Source organism: Topomyia yanbarensis, chromosome 2 (genome assembly GCF_030247195.1).
Source record: "Topomyia yanbarensis strain Yona2022 chromosome 2, ASM3024719v1, whole genome shotgun sequence".
Taxonomy (NCBI): domain Eukaryota; kingdom Metazoa; phylum Arthropoda; class Insecta; order Diptera; family Culicidae; genus Topomyia; species Topomyia yanbarensis.
Genome location: NC_080671.1, coordinates 178628726 through 178648599, shown reverse-complemented (window position 1 = coordinate 178648599; position 19874 = coordinate 178628726). Strand labels below are relative to the sequence as shown.

The following is a 19874-nucleotide window of genomic DNA, read 5'->3' as shown; positions in this document are numbered from 1 at the left end:
GAATATACCATATTATACTACAAAGATGATGAAACCAAGTGAACCTACTTACCTATCCACTCATCGTACGTTATCACAGTAAGATCCCGCTTTGAGTTCAACACGTGTTTCTGCAATATTTGCACATAGCAAGTGCCAAAATACTGCAACATTCCCGAATCTCCCAAAACATCCATTATTCGTCTGATGAGTTCGGAAAATTTGATTTGGGGCTCTCCTCGATTCATTGCCAAGTCGATCACTTGCTGAATGACTTTGATGTAAATGTAACATTTACTGTCGACAACCACTCCACCTGCTCCTGTGGAATTTGTTTCTAGCAGCTTGCGATTCTGTTTATGAATGCCGTGATGGGCGGCTTCTAACACATCCTGCCAATTGGTGTCGAATTTTTGTTCAGTCATGTAACGAATAATGTCCTCTTCGCGATTGTGCAATATCGAATCCAGCTTCTCGAACGCCTTAGAACGTTGGGTAATCTTTTCCGATCGCATCTCAGTCAAAATACCGCACAAATCGCGGTCTAGTGCGGATAGCGATGACATTATGTTGGGGTTCGGAGAGATCTTTAATCGTTAGAAAAACGTTAGTTTAATGTAATACGAACAAAGCACATTGCTTATGACTCTAGTCATAGAAGCGACGAACTTTATATAGTTTCAAAGCATGTTTAATTAAGCTGGGGTTACCAACCCTACTTATTTTATATGACATGTCCTTAATTTCGGCGATTTTGGGAAGCGTTCAGTACCATCTTTACGCATGGGCTCACTGCGCCAGGGCCTGGTGCCCCGGGATTTCAGGGGCCCCACTTTTAGGATGATACAAAATCATTCTAAACGAGGCACTGCATGGCTATTTAACCGATCCAAACGTCTATACAACATTTCGATTCAAGTTTTAATTCATTTTTAGCAACAACAATGTAATGTTTATATACAAAGTCCATGCACCAGACCTTAGCCAACTAACCAGTAAACCTTGTTTAGCAAGCGATCTGTGGATATAACAAAATATTCATTTTTTCGCCCCACATCTAGGTCTGTCCAGATAAATCCACATGGAAGTATCAAAAATTGACTTTATGAGTTCTAGAAAGGATGACATAAATTTGGCATGTTTCACTCTGCCCAGTTGGTCTTAGAGTAATTTGTATATTTCGTTTTGAAAGCAATTTTGAACAAACTTTACGTGACAACTAAAGTATTGAACACTTCTAACATCAAATAGTGAAAATGTTACTTATTGAGACGCAATTTTTTTTCGGTCGATCCAATTTTTTGTTCGGATAGCACATTATTGAACGTAAAGTTAGTTTTTACTCTTTCGGATTCTCCTCATTAGTAACTAGCACCGTGATGGTGCCCGTTAGATGGTTTCAGCACCTAACTCGTGCCAATTTTTGTGCTACTTTTGATTTATAATCTAACTGGCACCAATATGGTGTTAGTTACTGATGAGGAGAATCCGAAACGATAAAAATTAGCTAATTATAGTCAATATTCGAAATTATTTTCCATCGGTTTCTTTCCGCATTGGGTACCTATCACCGATACCTCAGAAGCGGATTCACCATCTGAACCCCAGATCTCACATGGGTCGGGTTTTACTTCTATCACGTAGGGAGATGTAACGAAATCAAAAGATCTCAAAGACTTCTGCGAATGAGCCCAGTACCACTGAGCATAGAAACATTCAAGCTTGCCGCTCAACCACCAGGGCTATCTTCGAAAAACCAATTTGTTGAGTAGGGATACGATTATTATTACTTAAAATGCGCAAGTTCGCTCTCTACGCGTCCTCGAACCGGTCAGAACAAAAGAATTCACAAAACTTCTGTCAGAATATATAACCAAAATATACCTCACTACCAATTGGTGCAACAATGTTTCAAAGAACTGTTATTTCTATTCCAGTAGAAAAAAATGCTAACAAAATGAATGGATTCCCATATCTGTAAGCAAAGAGGAATATTGATTGAAAGAAACATTGTCGCTTTTTTCCAAAGCAGGGGCTCTGTTTAGTTTCATCGTATCAGGAACATCCAGAATCTAGGAATCAGGAATCAGAATATATTGGCTCAAATGGCACGTTCCCCGGACGTAGTGAGGGATTTGTGCCTTGCCGTGTGTTTTCATCATTTCCTGAGCGGAAGGAATGGACAAGGAGGTGTGGGGAAGTAGAATTGGAAGCGAGGGAAAAATAACAGCACAAAACAAAAATAAACAACAGGTAAGTTAAACTCACAAGTAGTTCAACTTGCCTGCGAATAAGCCTAAAGCTCTTTACCACATTGGATAAGAAACTTTAGTATGTCTCTGAGTTTCAGTCGACCAAACATGGTTTCGTCTATATAAGGACGGCTGAAGACACGAAATCGCAATTGCGCTACCGCTGGACAGTTGCATATCAGATGATATGAGGTTCCGTAGTCGGATTCACAAAGATCACATGAAAAAGACTCAGCGTGCTGAATAGTTGCCATGTGATAATTGAGTTTGCAGTGGCCGGTTAAAGCCCTGGTCAGCATGCCGCAGTGGAGCTTCGAAAAATGTAAGAGATTTTTCGAAACCACTGGGCATGGTTGTTCTAGAAACGCCTTTGTTTGGCGACACGTTTGTAGATTTCTCCAATAATTTCGGTGCTCGGACGAAGCCCAGGACCGTATTTTTTCCCTTATCCAACTTGTCGAAATTGGCAGCGCGGGCTCAGGACCAACGAAGTCAATCGCTGAACCTGCCCTGGCCAGTTCGTCAGCCCATTCATTTCCAGTAATACCGCAATGTCCGGGCACCCAGACAAGGTAGATAGTATTGACAATGCTTAGTTCTTCGATTTGGGTTCGGCACGCGATCACTAGCTTGGACCGGGATTTGTCTGAGCTAAGGGCCTTGATTGCAGCCTGACTATCGGAGCAGAAGTTTATAACTCTGCCGGACAAACTCAGTTGAAGGGCCGATTGCACCCCGCACATAATCGCAAAGATTTCTGCTTGGAATACAGTACAGTATCTACCTAGTGAGTGAGATTGTTCCAATCTCATTTCACGACAGTAGACACCAGCACCGGCACGTCCCTCCATCAGAGAACCGTCAGTATAACAAACCACTTGCGTTTGTTGTTGTCTTTCCATAAAGCCAGACAACCACTCCTCTCGAGAGGGAATCTTCACATGGAATGTCCTGTAAGGAAAACTACAAGTGAGTGTAATATCGCTGGGAGCAAGAATATCTTCACCCCATGTAACCATTTGTGACCACAATCGTGTATGACTGGTAGCAAGATCAACATGATTACTGTTCCAAAGCCCAGTAACCTGCAGTCTGTATGCACATGATAGTGCTTCTTGTTTTAAGTGTATGTGTAATGGTTTGATATTTAGAAGTGCCTCAAGAGCAGCAGTCGGAGTCGTGGTGAAAGCACCAGTCAACGCCATGAGCGCCATTCTTTGCAGATGGTTTAGCTTTGACTGGACTGTCACCACCTCTCCCCTCTGCCACCACACAAGGCATCCGTATGACAGTATTGGACGTACAATTGTCGTGTAAATCCAATAGATGTATTTAGGTTTGAGACCCCAGGTCTTTCCAAAAGTTCGTCTGCACTGCCCGAAGGCCATGCACGCTTTCTTGACTCTGAACTCAATGTGAGCAGACCAATTCAGTTTGGAATCCAATATGACTCCAACGTATTTGACTTGATCTGCACACAGTAGCTCAGAATCAAAGAACTGCAAGGGACGAACCCCGGTTGTTATTCGCTTCTTCGTGAAAAGAACCATTGAAGTTTTGCTTGGGTTAACTGATAATTTAACTTGTCGACACCACTGTTCGACAGCTCTTAATGCCTGTTGCATTAAGTCAAAGATTGTTCCGATGCAAAATCCAGTAATTAGTATTTGGTAATCGTCAGCAAACCCGTAGGTTGGAAATCCAAGCTCATTGAGTTTCTTCAACAAGCCGTCAGCTACTAAGTTCCATAACAAAGGTGACAGAACGCCGCCCTGAGGACAACCGCAAATACTCAACTTCCGTATCTCAGCCTGTCGCAGTGACGAGCAAAGTATGCGGTTACTAAGCATTGCGTTTATCCAACCTGAGATACATGCAGGTATCCCATGACCGCGCGTCGCTTCCAGAATAGACTGGAAGGACACATTGTCAAAAGCACCCTCAATATCTAGGAATACACCCAAGCTAGATTGCTTGAGCGAGAAGGCTTTCTCAATGTTGTAAACAACATCGTGAAGCAGAGTGATCGTAGATTTCCCACACTGATATGCATGTTGCATTTTGTGCAGTGGATATTCAACTAAACTAACGTTCCTGATGTGATGATCGATTATCCGTTCCAAAGCTTTCAGAAGAAAAGAACTTAAGCTGATAGGCCTAAAACTCTTGGCTTCTTCATAGCTTGAGCGCCCCCCTTTGGGAATAAATCTAACAGTTATTTCTCGCCATGCTTTCGGGATATACCCGGTAGCAAGACTGGAAAGCAAAATCTTTTTCAAGACATGTTTAAGAATATCAAATCCCTTTTGCAGTAGCACGGGAATTATTCCATCTTTTCCGGGTGATTTGTATGGAGCAAAGCTGTCAACTGCCCACTTGACCGATTCAGTGGAAACCAATGTGCATGCTAACGCCCACGAGTCCGAATCACCAGAATGAGATCTGTGAACATTGTTCAACTCCGGATCGATACAACCTGGAAAGTGTGTGTCGAAGAGACAATTAAGAACATCTTTTTCGTCCGTCACATAAACACCATCTCTGGTTTTCAAGGAGGTCATCTGAAAATCATTCGATTTGGAGAGAATTTTATTTAATCTGCTAGCCTCGTTCAGACTAGAGACATTAGTGCATAGGCTTTGCCAGCCAACCCGTTCTGCAGATCTAAGACATTTCTTATATGCACTACGAGCTGACCTGAAAGCCCTGGAGTCATCACGCTGACGCCGGTTCCAAGCTCTTCTCATAACTTTCTTCATTCTTTCAAGCTCAGCCCTCCACCAAGGGGTTCCCCTAGTCGATTTAACAGTACGAAGTGGACAAGCTTCTTCGTAGGATGCTAATATGAATGAGTTTGTCGTATCCACGACGTCATCTAAGTCGTCTAGTTGACTAATTGTTGGAAAATATCCATGAAATTTAGTCGCCAAGTTTTCCAAAAAGAGGTCCCAGTTTGTAGATTTAGGATTACGATATGTCACCACATTGAAGATGACATCAAAATGATCGAAAAATATATATTTATGATCGGATAGAGACGGTTCAGTTTCATTTGGAACCTGCCAATTTCCCAGTTCATGCACAATTCTATCAGAGCAAAGTGTTATGTCTAACACCTCCTCCCTCCCAGACCTCGCAAAAGTTGGTCGGTTTCCCACATTCAGAATATGAAGATTTGTACTACTTATGTACTCCATCAGTTCAGAGCCTCTCAGATTGATGTCTGAGCTGCCCCAAATGATGTGATGAGCATTCGCATCACTGCCGATAATGAGCGGAAGCCCATTTCTGCTACAATATGATACAACGCTTTTGAAATCATCAGAAGGAGATGATTCGTTATGCGGTAGGTATGCTGAACAATATATATATATTTTTTTCTACGTTTCCGACAGTCAATGTAACTGTGACAACACAGATATCGCGAGTTGTGAGCTCCGATATGAGACACGCGTCAATAGCCTTATTTGCAAGAATGCAAGCACGAGGCATTTCACGTGGGTTAGTCATGCCTGTCTTGTTGTAAGCAATGAAGGCAGCGTTAAGTAACTTTCCAAAATAGAAGTTTCCTTTATGGAAATACGGTTCTTGAACCAATGCTATGGAAGCTTTACCTTCCTGCATGAGTCGAGATAAATTCATAGTTGCTGTACGTTTATGTTGGAGATTGACTTGTGCTATTCTAACCATTGTTGATTAGAGAACTGTACATTTCATCTCCAACACAAATTGCACAACAACTAGAGAACACCAAGCGAGTTGGGATGTTAACGCATTTAGCGAGCCATATCAGGTTTAAATGGGACATGATCATTTGATTCCCACGATTTGCGAAGAAAATAATGGTCCACTGTGTCAGAGATTCGCATAACACAGTAAGGGCAAAACCCAAAATGCTCCGTGCGCGACTGGCATATTTTAGACCCTCCAGTCATTAAGTCCTCGGCACGGAACTACACCTTGACTTAGGGTCTCCTACTTTCAGTCGCCTCCTACGACATGGCAGCAGGACTCCAGTGGCACAATTCTAGGCCGGATACCACACGGCCTCTGGGCAGGTTCATCTGTACACATCGAAATTTGATAATCGAAACTCAACAAAACTTCACCGAACTACCATCAGCCGAGAGTCTCAGCAAACCCCCAGCCAACAAAAAATCGGCAAAATTAAGTGGATCATCGGTGAAAAAAATCGTTGTGTAGAGTGAACGTTCCGCTGCGTAATGCAGCATACTGGGGAGTTCGCCCGACTCTTCCCAGGCTCCGTTCGCCATTGAGAATGTTTTAAACCCCCTCAACAATTTTACCCATAGCACGGGTCGCATGACACTGTGGAATTGGGGTTCCCTGTTTGGTAGATTTTTACCACTGAAACAGGTAGTCCGTAGTGTAATTCTTAGCCGGTTGAAACAACCACTACCGACACTACACGGCTTATCTAGGCTGTTCGGTGAAAGAAGCTGACATTGAAGAACAGCTTCCATATTTAGATGGGCGAACAGCCGCAGAAGGAAGGAAGGAAGGATAACGGGAGGAGAGGGATTTGGGCTAAGCGCTTATTTAAAGGCGGCGCTGGCTCGCCTTGTCAGGGCTGCTTTAGGGCATGTGGTATTTAGGCCTAGAACGTATAGGGCCCACTACCTCGTCCTACCACACCCGCAGTCAGCCCCCGCTGCTGGTTCGGGTCGCGAATCACAACTAGTTGCTATCGCGATTAAGCATTATCCACCACCTATGACCCGCCCGGTTGCTTGCAGCTCAGCTTCCCACGTAGCGTTCCTCCACCACCACAGGGCCGGGGAAAAAACAAAATGAATGGATTCCCATATCTGTAAGCAAAGAGGAATATTGATTGAAAGAAACATTGTCGCTTTTTTCCAAAGCAGGGGCTCTGTTTAGTTTCATCGTATCAGGAACATCCAGAATCTATCATACATTCGTAACCGAGTGCCCTTTCAGTTTACACACGCGCGTTGTGTGTTGTAACATTACCTTGAGTTAGGCGATATTGGTGAAGGTGTTTATCCCACCAAGGGCTGGAGTATAAACATTATAAACGTTAAATTGTATCAGGTAGTGCAGTGCAGTGCGGTGCTAAAAAATTTCCTTACCTGAAAGACGGCTTTGTTTAGACGAGCCATACCAGCTCTCTCCCGGTCAAACCATTCGGAATTTGATTCGGAATCCTGAATGGAGTCAATATGGACTCCAAATCAAATGCAACAACCGATTCTGAGTCGGTTGTTGCATTTTATTTGGAATCCATAATGACTCCATTCAGAAATCCGAACCGGTTCCGGAATGAGTTTAACTGGGCTACTGTGTCCCAGTTAAACTCATTCCGGAACCGGTTCGGATTTCTGAATGGATTCATTATGGATTCCAAATCAAATGCAACAACCGATTCCGACTCAGAATCGGTTGTTGCATTTGATTTGGAATCCATACTGACTCCATTCAGGATTCCGAATCAAATTCCGAATGACTTGACCGGGGTGAAGGTCACGCGGGTGACGGATAAAAGAAACGAAGGATCAATTCACCTACCAGCTCGTCAGGAACCAACTGTGGAAGTGTTTCGTTTTTTACTTTTCTTATCGATTTTTTATTGCTTTTTATTGTTTTTGATTTTTTTATTTCGATTTAAGTCAAATAGTGCGGTCGAGCGTGTTGCTCCCGCAACAAAATGGATCAAGAAGATGAATCTTTTGAAGAAGTGGAACACCTATCTGATTCGGAGACAGATGATGTTATGAACGATCCACTTCCCCCACTTTCCCCCAATGTCTCACAGGCACCACCCGAGTCAAGGTTTACCAGGATGGATCCGCTGGTCCTTGGGTGGTATACTTTCGGCCCAAAAATAAACCGTTAACAGCATAACTGTTGCACTTGAGCTGACAAAACGTTACTCGGCCGTAACCGAGATTAAAAAGGTTCAGTCAGATATGTAACCTCTAAACTAGCTCAGTGGGTGGTTGGAGGGGAATTATTCTGGTACTCGTTTTGTGCGTACACATACTCACCACGGGACTCATTCACTTTGGGAATTACGGGAAAACGGACCAATCATAGCTGCTGGAAACCAAGGTAAAAGACCAAAAGGTATGCGCTATGTATCACGACACTCGCAAGTGAAACCTTGAATTTTCTTTCTCGTAGAACACCCGAAGACGAGGGCTGACGACTCCTTTCGAGTCCGGAGGACGATTTGAACTTTGTGGTAAATGTGCTGGTAATGTTCACTCTGTGACAAACTAAGCTATTACCCAAATTACATTCTTACTATTTATTGTTACCCTTGACAAAAACATAAATTTGTACAAAACTTAACTATGTGACGTCACATTTAATTTTCTACTTGCGCTTTAGAAATGGTCGTTTATTGGTGCAGATCTGGTTATGGTAGTGCTGACAGGTAGAAGATGACTGCTGGGATTAACGAACATTGCGGCTGCTGTAGACGAAGTTCTGGTGGTTAGTCGATTTGTGACTGGTGCTTTGTAGCCGAGTCTGAACTGCTTTAGCTTGGTGTTCCAGTTCAGAATCAAAAATGCCAACGAATCTTCCGCCTCCATATGTGCTGTTTTCTGGCATCGAACGTACCGTCGATTTTCGTACCTTCGTAGCAGGGACTCACGGCTCTCCCGATCGTGCTCTGTCTACTGCGAGGCTTGTGGTTGAGAATGCGACTTATCGTCGACCTTCCTGCTGAAGAGATGTCTTTCGGACGAAGATACCAGAGATAAAAAGGCCCGCTGGGGACCTGCCCAGCAGAAATTAACAAATAAGTCACATGTTTTAAAGTCCTATTCTACACCAACTTTTGACCCATTGTATTTTATAATGTTACCTTTTTATCCTGTTTTACTTCGTATGTTTCGTGCTTTTCTGTTTTTAGCTTTTCCTACTTTTAACACTGTTGCAACATGCGTACTAACATCTTTTATATATCCGACACATTTTTAACATTTTATTCGTTTCTCATTCTTGCTCCTTACTTCATAACAAAAAAACATCATAAGCACACTGAACACCATTTAGGAAAAATACAAAAATACTTTATATTGACTACGGTAAAACCGCGCGCACTTCCTATTTCTTTGGGCGTTGGGAGCAGAAAGAACGTTCTTGGTCATTGCTGAGTCTGACTTGGCTCAGATGGTATCAAGAAAACCTCAATTTTCTCCATATCATCCGATCTGACACTTACATTGTTTAAACCTGGCTGCCCTTCACATTGCTGCAACAGCGATGAATGACATGTTGCGCGACGTCATTCGCTCAAACCGTTGTGATTGAGTTACCCTAGTTGAGAGTGCTCCCGCGTGAGTTACTCCTCCGTCTCAGACGTAAACGTCAGACTTGGAGGACTACCACTCACACAGCTGACAATGTAGCTAGGGTAGGACTTAGGATTGTTAGAATTAATTGAGCTAATCTAGAGTATGTTTTCATTGTGGCGAAGCCGACAATCAACATTGTAACCAGCGGTTACAGATAAACTGCGCGTAGTCGTTACTGACTTTAAACAGGCCAATGGTATCGTTAGCAATAGCCTCTTTACACTGAAGTATCGCGTCTACATTCCTTCTCGTGTTGTGGAGATCGACAGTGTGGTAAGTGATGCGGGTCTAACTGTCGATGATCTGATGAATGATGGGGTTGGTCGCTTTAAGGACGCTAACCTTCAATCCGTTAAGATTTTGGAGTGCAAGCAATTGCACTCAAAGTCCATCGAAGATGAGAATTATTATCCATCAGACTCGTTTCGCGTAACCTTCGCCGGATCTGCACTTCCGAGCTACGTTGAAGTGGGAGGAGCTCGTCTACCTGTACGCCTGTTTGTACTGCGGGTCATGAATTGTTCCAATTGCAAGCAGCTAGGTCACACGGCCACCTACTGTAGCAACAAGCAACGGTGCGGTAAATGTGGAGAACGCCATTCGGATGATACTTGCAGTAGGCCCGCTGAGAAGTGTGTTTAGTGTGGGGAGAATACGCATGCACTTTTGACATGCCCAACGTATAAACTTCGCGCGAATAAACTGAAGCGATCCGCCAAAGATCGCTCCAGACACTCTTACGCAGAAATGCTTAAAAGAGCTGTTTCACTTATCTCCGAAAACCCATTCGCTCTCTTACCAACTGACGATAACGCCTCTAACGACCCTTGCGAGGGGCATTCTTTGGCTCTGCTTGGAAACTCTAGGAAAAGGCCTAATCAAAACTCACCTGAACTTCCTCGTAAAGGTCCTAGGTTTTCCCAAACAAGGGTACAAAATAAAAATAATTCATCAACTGGAAGTGATGGTACGAAACCAAAGATAATACCTCCTGGTTTTGGAAAATTGAGATACAACCAGGAGTTCCCAGCACTACCCGGGGCACCAAAAATTCCATAAATTTTCTGACATTGTGGTATGCAGTTCACAGCATTCAACATTACCGATCCTCTGAAAAGCTTGCTGGTGGCCATTCTACCAACAGTAAGAACATTTTTAAAACAGTTGACTGAACAATGGCCCCTCCTTACAGCGATCGTATCCTTCGATGGCTAACTTATTAGACGGAATCACGGATCTGATAACTGTGTTACAGTGGAACTGCAGAAGTATTATCTCCAAAATTGATTAATTAAAACACTTGCTAAATTACAATCATTGTGATGCATTTTTTTGCAACTTCTAATATAAACCTCAACTTCCACGATTTTAACATTATCCTCTTGGATCGAGAGGACTCATATGGAGGGGTACTTTTAGGGATCAAAAAGTGCTACTCCTTCAATCGAATCAACCTCCCTTCGACGCTAAGCATTGAAGTTGTCGCTTGTCAAACAACAATCAAAGGCAAAGATCTTTGCATTGCTTCTATTTACATTCTTCCTAGGGCAATGATGGGATATTGAAGATTCTCCAAAGTGATTGAACACCTTCCCTCGCCCCGCCTGCTTCTTCACGGTACAGGGTGGGGATGTCTCTACGACGATAATCGATCCTCGACAATTCAAGACCTTTGTGACAACTTCAATATGACAATTCTGAACACAAAGGAAATGACACGGATTCCTAGACCACCTGCGCAAGCAACTGCACTGGACATATCTTTATGCTCGACATCACTACGGTTAGATTGCAAGTGGAAGGTAATATCTGATCCCCACGGTAGTGACCACCTGTCGATTGTAATTGCAATCACCACTGGTTCAAGACCATCGGCAACAATTAATGTTCCCTATGACCTCACACGAAACAATGATTGGAAGAACTACGCTGCTGAGATATCCAAAACTATCGATTCGACACAGGTACTTCCCCCGGAGGAAGAGTATAAGTTTTTGTCCAACTCGATTCTAGATACCGCGATTCAAACTCAGACGAAACGAGTACCCCACGTGAACACCCAAAAACGTTCTCCCAACCCGTGGTGGGACAAAGAGTGCTCAGACGTGTACGCGGAGAAAGCTGCCGCGTATAAAGCCTTCCGGAACGACGGGTTAGTTGCTAGTTATCGAGTGTACGCGATATTATGTAAAAAAAGAAACTTTTGCGTAAAAAGCTTTCTCAAATGCCGTGTCAAAAAAACGTATGAAAATAAAAACGCAATGATGTGTAAGTTGAGGATCAAAGGCCGTTTCTTCAATGACAGCATCATCCACGTACACTGCCCACACGATGGGAGACCCGACGGCGAGAAGGAAGCGTTTTATACGAAGCTAGAGGAGGTGTACGACGGCAGTTCGCAACGGAACATGAAAATCATCATCGGTGATATGAACGCTCAGGTAGGACGGGAGGTAATGTTTAGACAGGTAATCGGGCAAACAGCTTGCACATCGTATCGAATGACAACGACCAACGATGCGTGAACTTCGCAACCTCCAGTGGCATGGTAGTCCGAAGTACCTTCTTCCCCCGCTAAGATATCACAAAGGCCACCTGGAGATCACCTGACCAACGCACCGACAACCAAATCGATCACGTTCTAATCGCGGGGCGATTCTTCTCTGATATCACCAATGTTCGTACCTACCGCAGAGCAAATATAGATTCGGACCAATACCTAGTTGCAGTATGCATGCGCTCAAAATTTTCGACGGTGTACAACGCTCGTCGTAGTCGGACAACTTCGGGACGCCGGGGTTGCCCAAGACGACGCACAACGGCTGGAAGCAGCACTACCTACGGAAGAACAGCTGGGCACAGCTACTCTTGATGATGGCTGGAGAGAGATTGGTTCCGCCATAGGATGTACTGCTATAGCGGCACTAGGAACAGCGATTCCGAATCGAGGAAATGACTGGTTCGATGACGAATGTAAGCAGTTAATAGAGGAGAATAATGCAGCACGGGCGAGGAGGCAACAGCAGCGGCACGAAACAGAATATGGAGCGATACAAACAAGCACGGAACAGGCAAACCTCGGTCCTCCGGAAAAAGAAGCGCCAACACGTAATCACCAAAATTTGGGAGGAGGAGATTCTTCAGTAGGAATGGATGGAGGGTGTCGTTTACCCAATCTACAAAAAGGGTGACAAGTTGGATTGCTGCAACGACCACACGATCACACTGCTTAGCGCCGCCTACAAGATCTTCTCCCAAATTCTTTGCTGCAGATTGTCACCATTTGCAAGCGAGTTCGTGGGGCACTACCAAGCGGGATCCATGGGTTTCCGCGCCACCACGGACCAAATATTAGCGATTCGGCAGGTTCTGCAGAAGTGCCACGAATACAACGTGCCCACACATCATTTGTTCATCGATTTCAAATCGGCATATGACACAATCTATCGAGATCAGCTATGGCAGACAAGGCACGAGTACGATTTTTTGGATAAGCTAACACGATTAGTCAAAACGACGATGGATCGGGTGATGTGCGTTGTTCGAGTATCAGGGACACTTTCGAGTCCCTTTGGTTCTCGAAGAGGGTTACGGCAATGATGGCCTGCTGTTCAACATTGCGTTAGAAGGTGTAATATGTAGCATGTGTTTCATAACTTTTTGTCAGTTCCGACAGCGTGAAGTAATAAGTTACTTTACGCTCGTCCGCACATGCCGTAGACTCAGGTTATTCGCATTTCTAATGCCAAAAGATCCTGACTCCTGCGGTAGCAGACAAAGGGTTAAGTCGCCGGTAAACTTTAAGCTTGCTCATATGACCCTTTCCACGCTTTTCTAAACTTCCTTCAACTGCTTGCTCTCCCTTGAGTACTATGACTGTTAATATAGAAAAATATGCTTAATTTTCCAGTAAATTGCTAATTGAATGTCGTTAAAAGCGTAAAAAAGGAAAATTGGCTCACTCTTAGTCGTTAATAAAAAAGGAAAAAAAATTATTTACCCCATTCCCCCTTTTAAATGCTCTATTTGTAGAATTGTTCTTTCCATAGACAAATAAACTTACATGTAAGGAAACAAAAACGTATTTATTTCAAAATTGAGGGATGAACAGCGCCTAGGTTTGTATTTTTGGTGATAACGAAACTTTAAAGATTCACATTCAATCAAAGAGAAGTTTCTTCTAATAGCTAATCAATTAACATTAATACTGCTGTTCTATGCATAATAGTCCCATGTATATAGGGAATCCCGTAGAACATGGGATAATTATGCGAATAACGGCTGAATAGGTGATTTTGAAAATCATAAATCTAGTAACAGTAACGGCTCAATGACACTCTTGAAACCGCTCTTAAACGTTAGAATGCCCTTGTAGTGCAAACTTAAATTATTATATTGGAACTTTATAAGCACAATTCAATGTAAGCTAATACTTTACTGTTTTGCGTATGTTTCCTAGACAAAGGAAATTTTTCACATCATAAATCCATTAGATATGGGAATAAGTTGTTGCCCTTTTCAGGATGGTACTAGTAGTATAAGATTTGTGTGTAAAAAGCAGCTCTTTCCGTTTCTTGAAAGTGTATGGATGTCCTTTCAAAAGCAGCTGTTATCCTTTGTTCACGATGTGGAATACATTTTTGTAGGGTCTTAAAATGACACGCGGGAAGTACCTGCTTCATTGCTGTGGAATGGTATCGTTTACTTGTTGCTTTACAAGAATACCTGGCCTAAGATAGCAAAACTAGTTTTTGCCTATTTGTAAGCAGTACACTGGGAAATGTTTCCCCACCTACCGTATTCACCGACCTTTCTGGAGGGCTATTCACTTCACATGAAAATTTGAAGAAACGACTTTATGATTAGTTTGAAATAATAAAGTCGGAATTTCTCTAGCGAGGTATTCGTTGACTACCAGAAAGGTAGGAAATGGTTAACACCGCCCAAGGGCCAAGGAAAATACTTTGAATAGAAAGGATATTTGTATTCATATCTAAATAAAAACGATGATTTTTCGAGTGGACAAGAACTTATTCCCATACGCAATACTTTAAAATTTGTAATGCAACTATAGTACAGCAAAGCGACATCGTTTCAAACCAATAACTGCTTATTTAAAATACGAATTCTAATTTTACTTGATTTTGTCTTCTGTTTTAATTCCAATACCTTTGCAGAATTTCTTAGCAAAACATGAATAGTGACGAATAGATGTGATCCAGTACTAAACATATCACTATCACTTACTACTAATAGGGCAACTTGGATTTCTTATAGTTTACATTCAGCTTATTTAGGCTTTCAGTCAAAAAGTTTTGTTTATAGGGGTTTATAGCGTTCAATATATTTTTGCGGCTCATTAGAAGTCGGCATAAGCGAGAACGACCCAATCACTAAATTATGGTTTTAAATTGGAATCTCATTCCAGTTACTTAATTATAATTCCGTCGATTTCCTAAAAATAAAAACATTTATTTTCATTATGTACAATACACACAGCTATGTATAAGTAATTTGAATGAAAAATTAACACAGTTGCAAATTCCCACTGTCCGCCGTTTTTTTTTTTGCAAAATCCTATTTACAAATGTATTTTGAAATGCATTAGTAAACCGTTCGAATCATGAACTGGGATAAATTTCCCTAACATCTTATAAAATCATACAAACCATTCTTGTTGAATACCTCAACACCAAACTAATAAACATTTTTATTTTTGAAACTGTTTCTATGTTTTCTACAACATGAAGTAACAGTACAGAATTCAGCCAATTTTATACAAAATTCAAGTGCCAATGCATTCATGCGTTTTTGGTAACAGCCTACATCAAATTACTTCACTCTATACTACTTGTAATATCGCATCGATAAAAAACATGTTCGCTGAGCTCACGAGACTGGAATCAAGATAAAGTGTACATTTTTAAAGTCTATACAACGAGATTACTTCAATTTTCGTTCATCGGAAATACAAGCAAAAGAAAAAAAATGCTCTTCCTGTGTGTCTGTGGCCTATCATGATGATCTTAGATTTGTCTTGTTACATTACTGCCGTGATCCGCATAACAGTCCCATTTGCTATGGGTTTCCTATGCAGGTGGGACTGTTATGCGTATCACGGCAGATTACCTTAGCCTATAATTTATGTCGCTTTTCCACCGCTGCCAGCCACGAGAGGATCGGCTGTGATGAAACCAAGAAAGTCATTCCCCTTCACTCGCTGCGGAAATCGTTCGAAGTGTGATCGCATGGTACGTATAATGATGTTCTCACGATCGATTTTGATAGAGTGTTGAGGATTCTGAATCGGTGCTGACGTATTCAACAGCTTAACCGCTGTAGCGGTAATCAATTCCAAACATTGAATCCACTGGACCTGCTGGTTATTTTCGATACCGCATGGTTTCATATCGAAAAAACTTTCCATTTTAAAGATGATCGTAATGACAGAAGAAAGAAGAAATTTACAGCTTGCTAAATGCGAAAGAATTTTATCCGTCGCTATGACCTGTGATATTTTGAGGAGATCCTTAAACTGACTGTACTGTACGTGACGTTCAAACTCCGTGTACAGAGCAAACAGAATGCCTTCTTGATCATCGCGATCTTTTTTTGCCAATAAAGGAATCGACGAAAAGGTAGTAGACCACAAGTCCCAACGACAGGAATGTTCGCGCAATAGTGCAAAAATTCGCCGCAAAAGAATTTTTCCCTTTCGCACGCCCAACATCGGCAATAATTTATCCTGAGTCAATCCGGTAATCAGCACAATCAGCAGTTCATCAAACGTCTCTGGTTTCGTGTTAGATGAAAAAGATGAGTTTGTTAACTCAACGGAAGCCGAAACATCGCACTTTTCTTTAGCAAGCAGAACAGCTTCTATGGCAATGGGATTTCTTAAATCTTCCATCCTAAGAACTACTTGGAACAATGTTTCGATGTGTAGCAAAACATGTCGGGACTTTCTCTGCATTGACAGTTCCAAACGAGCGTTCCCCTCATTCGTGATCTCATTACCGACTACATCCATATCTATTATTTTACGTGGAGCAGTCACACTTCCACACTGCAGCTTTCCGAGTGAGTTTTCAAACTGCAACGGTGCGTACGTTCGCCCTTGTTGTTGCTCCTTTTGGTCGTTGTTGTATTTCGATTCGGAACCCTTACGTTCCCGTTGACCACCTTTAGAATTCAATGTTGCACAGTTTCTTGCTAGTGAAGACATCAACAGTAGCTGGGCATGTCCTTTAGGCTGAGTGAACGGATGATTCAGTTGGTTATCCTTGTGTGCCTTGCTTTCTTTGTCACCTTTCAGCAAAGCCAACCTATCTTTATACACAGTAAAATAGTAATCGTTGATGTATGGCGCTCCTGAATTGAGTTGCGTAAGTTGTATTCCAATCAGCCACTGTTTTTCTCGGTTCGACATAAAATTCGCATATCGGTCGTGACCTTTAGACATGTTGTGATGTTTTTGATTGTTGTATTGTGGGTTTTGACGATTGAACATAAGCATTGGATGATTCTGTTGAATTTCCTCCACAAGGCGCTTGTTGAATTGATTATTCTGAATGTTGTGAATCAGGGGCAGCTGGGCGGGTAATTGAGTAGGCTGTTGGGAAAACAAACCGAATTGGTGATTAGTTGGAAATCCAGGATGCAATGCAATGTTGTTTATTGGTGTAGTATAATGTGGTGGTAAGAAGTTGTACGGTAAAAATCCAATCGGTATACGGGATTGATGGTTCAAGAGGGGCGGTGGAGGAAACATTTGGTTTCTAACAGCAAGCAACTGTACAGGAGGCACCATCGGCTGTAATGGCAGGTTCATCAATGATGGAACGGGCACCAGCTTTTCGATTTTTTTGTTTTTCTGGTTTAGCTGTAATTTTTGTTGTCGACGTTCTTTTTTCAGTCGTTCTTCTAACTGTTTCTGGATGATTTTTCTCTCGATATCTTCTACGGATATCATTTCAATCGGACCTTGGGAAACGGGTAACTCAGATTTAGATGCTGGCGTTTCGTATAAGGAATTCCTCAATAGATTCGGAAACGTATTTTGTAAATCATAGTTAATCTGCTTAACAGGGGCATCCCAGATACTCGAATCCAATCGCAATTTATTGCGGAGGTCGTCATCAAAACTTAGATCGGCAGTACTGCTTGTACTGTCCTCTCCGTCGCCGGAATCGAATCTCGACAAATGTATATCTAGATCATCATCTATGAACACATCCTTACCATTGCTGACTTTATTCGAATGCAAAACATTGCCTCGTTCCAATCGCACTAGCGATTCGTGAATATTTTCCCAGTCACTCTTGTCCGGATTCCCAAAGGTCTCATCATTCAGAGCATCGTATTCCTCCTCGGAATTACGGCTTCGCGAATCTGTCCATTTTTTAGGAGAAATTTCTTCATCCTCAGCCCCAGGCGAACTAGTGTCGAAACCGAAAAACGAATCCATTTTTTAACAAACTATAGTCCCTAACTCATTACTTCTAGCTTCATCAGGATCTTGTCGTTTTTTCATCATACATTGAAAGCAATACTACATTAAAAACTAAAAGTTCTGCTCGTTGTCAAACATTTTACGCATTCTGTAATAGAAAACTGAAAAATGCAATTTCAGTGACAGCTATCGTTCAATTAAAGTCAGAGTCCATAAAAGAGTCACGCAAAAGCAATAGGGCCCCGTACACGAGGCGTTAGTAATGTCATTACTGAGCAGTAATGTCATTTTTAATGAACGTGTAAGGCGAGTAATGATGGATTTCCCATACACGCCACCGAAAAACTACCTAAAATTCAGTACTTTTGACTCAATCTCGTGGTATCGTGCAGAAAGGTAAAATTAGGTAAACCGTGTTGAAGGTAGTTTCCATTTAACTACGGCAAAAATAATAACTCAACCTTGAGTTTAATTTACTTAAATTTAAGTTGAATTTACCTAATTTTGAGTATACTCCAAACAACTTAAAAGGACCTTACTGCATGGAAGACCTCGACTGAGTCGAATCTCTCGTTTTGTTTTTGACAACACTAATAAGTGCGAAAGCGACGCACAGCTCAAAAGTACCTAAATTTAAGTTAAAAGAACTTATTCTGTAAGTTATTTTATGGTTGCGTGTACAATTCCATTAATGCCACTACTTAGTAATGACACTTTTAATACGCGTGTAAGGGCCCCTAATATTTCGGTAGTCAAGAGATTGCACAGAGAAAAAAATTGGCGAAAAATGCACCAACCAGAACCCTGCCAGTTTACACGCAACCATAAAATAACCTACAGAATAAGTTCTTTTAACTTAAATTTGGGTACTTTTGAGCTGTGCGTCGCTTTCGCACTTATTAGTGTTGTCAAAAACAAAACGAGAGATTCGACTCAGTCGAGGTCTTCCGTGCAGTAATGTCCCGGATAGAATTTTACAATAGAATTTACCCTACAAACAATAAATATTATAGTTATCACTGTTTCAACATTGTTCGATGCAGAGTGCTTGCAGTAGATTTACAATAAAATTACATGTAACAATAAATTTTACAGTTCAGCAAAAAACTGATACAGTAAATTCACATTAAATTTTACTGTTTTCGAGAAAAAAATGTATGGAAAAAATCGATTTTTTTAATGTTAAGATACATAACCACCCCCTTTTTACATTTCTTATAAAAGAAATGTATAGAATTCGCTCAAACTTTCAAGATTTTTTCCGAGGCCCGGAGGGCCGAGTCTTATATACCAATCGACTCAGCTCGACGATTTGGGACAATGTCTGTGTGTGTGTGTGTCTGTGTGTGTGTGTGTATGTAACGGACAAATTCTCATTCGTGTTTCTCAGCAATGGCTGAACCGATCTTATCCAAACCAATTTTAAATGAAAGAACTAAAAAACAGTATGAACGCTATTAAATTTGTTTTTGATTCTGATGTTTAGTTTCCAAGATATGAATGTTTGAATGCGTAAAAATGGCGTTTTTTGCAGTTTTTTTGAATTATCTGCCGAAATTGACAATATAGATTAACAATTTATATGTTTTTAGACAGCTTTAACGAATACCTTTCGAACAAGCTATAGATTATTGAAATCGGACTATTATCAAAAGAGATATTTAACATTAAATGCGGACGAAAGATTTTTATCATTTCCCATTGCCAGAAATATGACCAAAAACATGTAATCTATTATTAACGCCAAAACGGCTTATTTTAGGTCAATAGTATCTTCGGAGAATTTAATGGAGGAAATATGCCCTTTCTTTTGGTATTGTGCTTTTGCTGATTAATCCCCCTATG

The 19874-nt window shown here is 41.6% G+C and overlaps 2 protein-coding genes across 2 annotated transcripts in view; both read right to left on the bottom strand.

Moving 5' to 3' along the window:
* Positions 1-19874, bottom strand: part of LOC131682250 (serine/threonine-protein kinase ATM) — a 56706-nt gene that overhangs the window by 20952 nt on the left and 15880 nt on the right. The window contains exon 2 of the mRNA XM_058963606.1: positions 53-566. Within this exon, the coding sequence (XP_058819589.1) occupies positions 53-545 (493 nt within the window). The 5' untranslated portion in view covers positions 546-566. The remainder of the gene's footprint in view (positions 1-52; positions 567-19874) is intronic.
* LOC131682251 (protein PAT1 homolog 1-like) lies at positions 13644-18218 on the bottom strand. The gene has a single exon (XM_058963607.1). It carries the CDS (start codon positions 18042-18044, stop codon positions 15720-15722), a length of 2325 nt encoding a protein of 774 aa, XP_058819590.1. The 5' UTR covers positions 18045-18218; the 3' UTR covers positions 13644-15719.

Excerpts from the sequence above, each read along its gene's own strand:
- LOC131682251 (XM_058963607.1), bottom strand. The coding sequence starts at position 18,044 with ATGGATTCGTTTTTCGGTTTCGACACTAGTTCGCCTGGGGCTGAGGAT.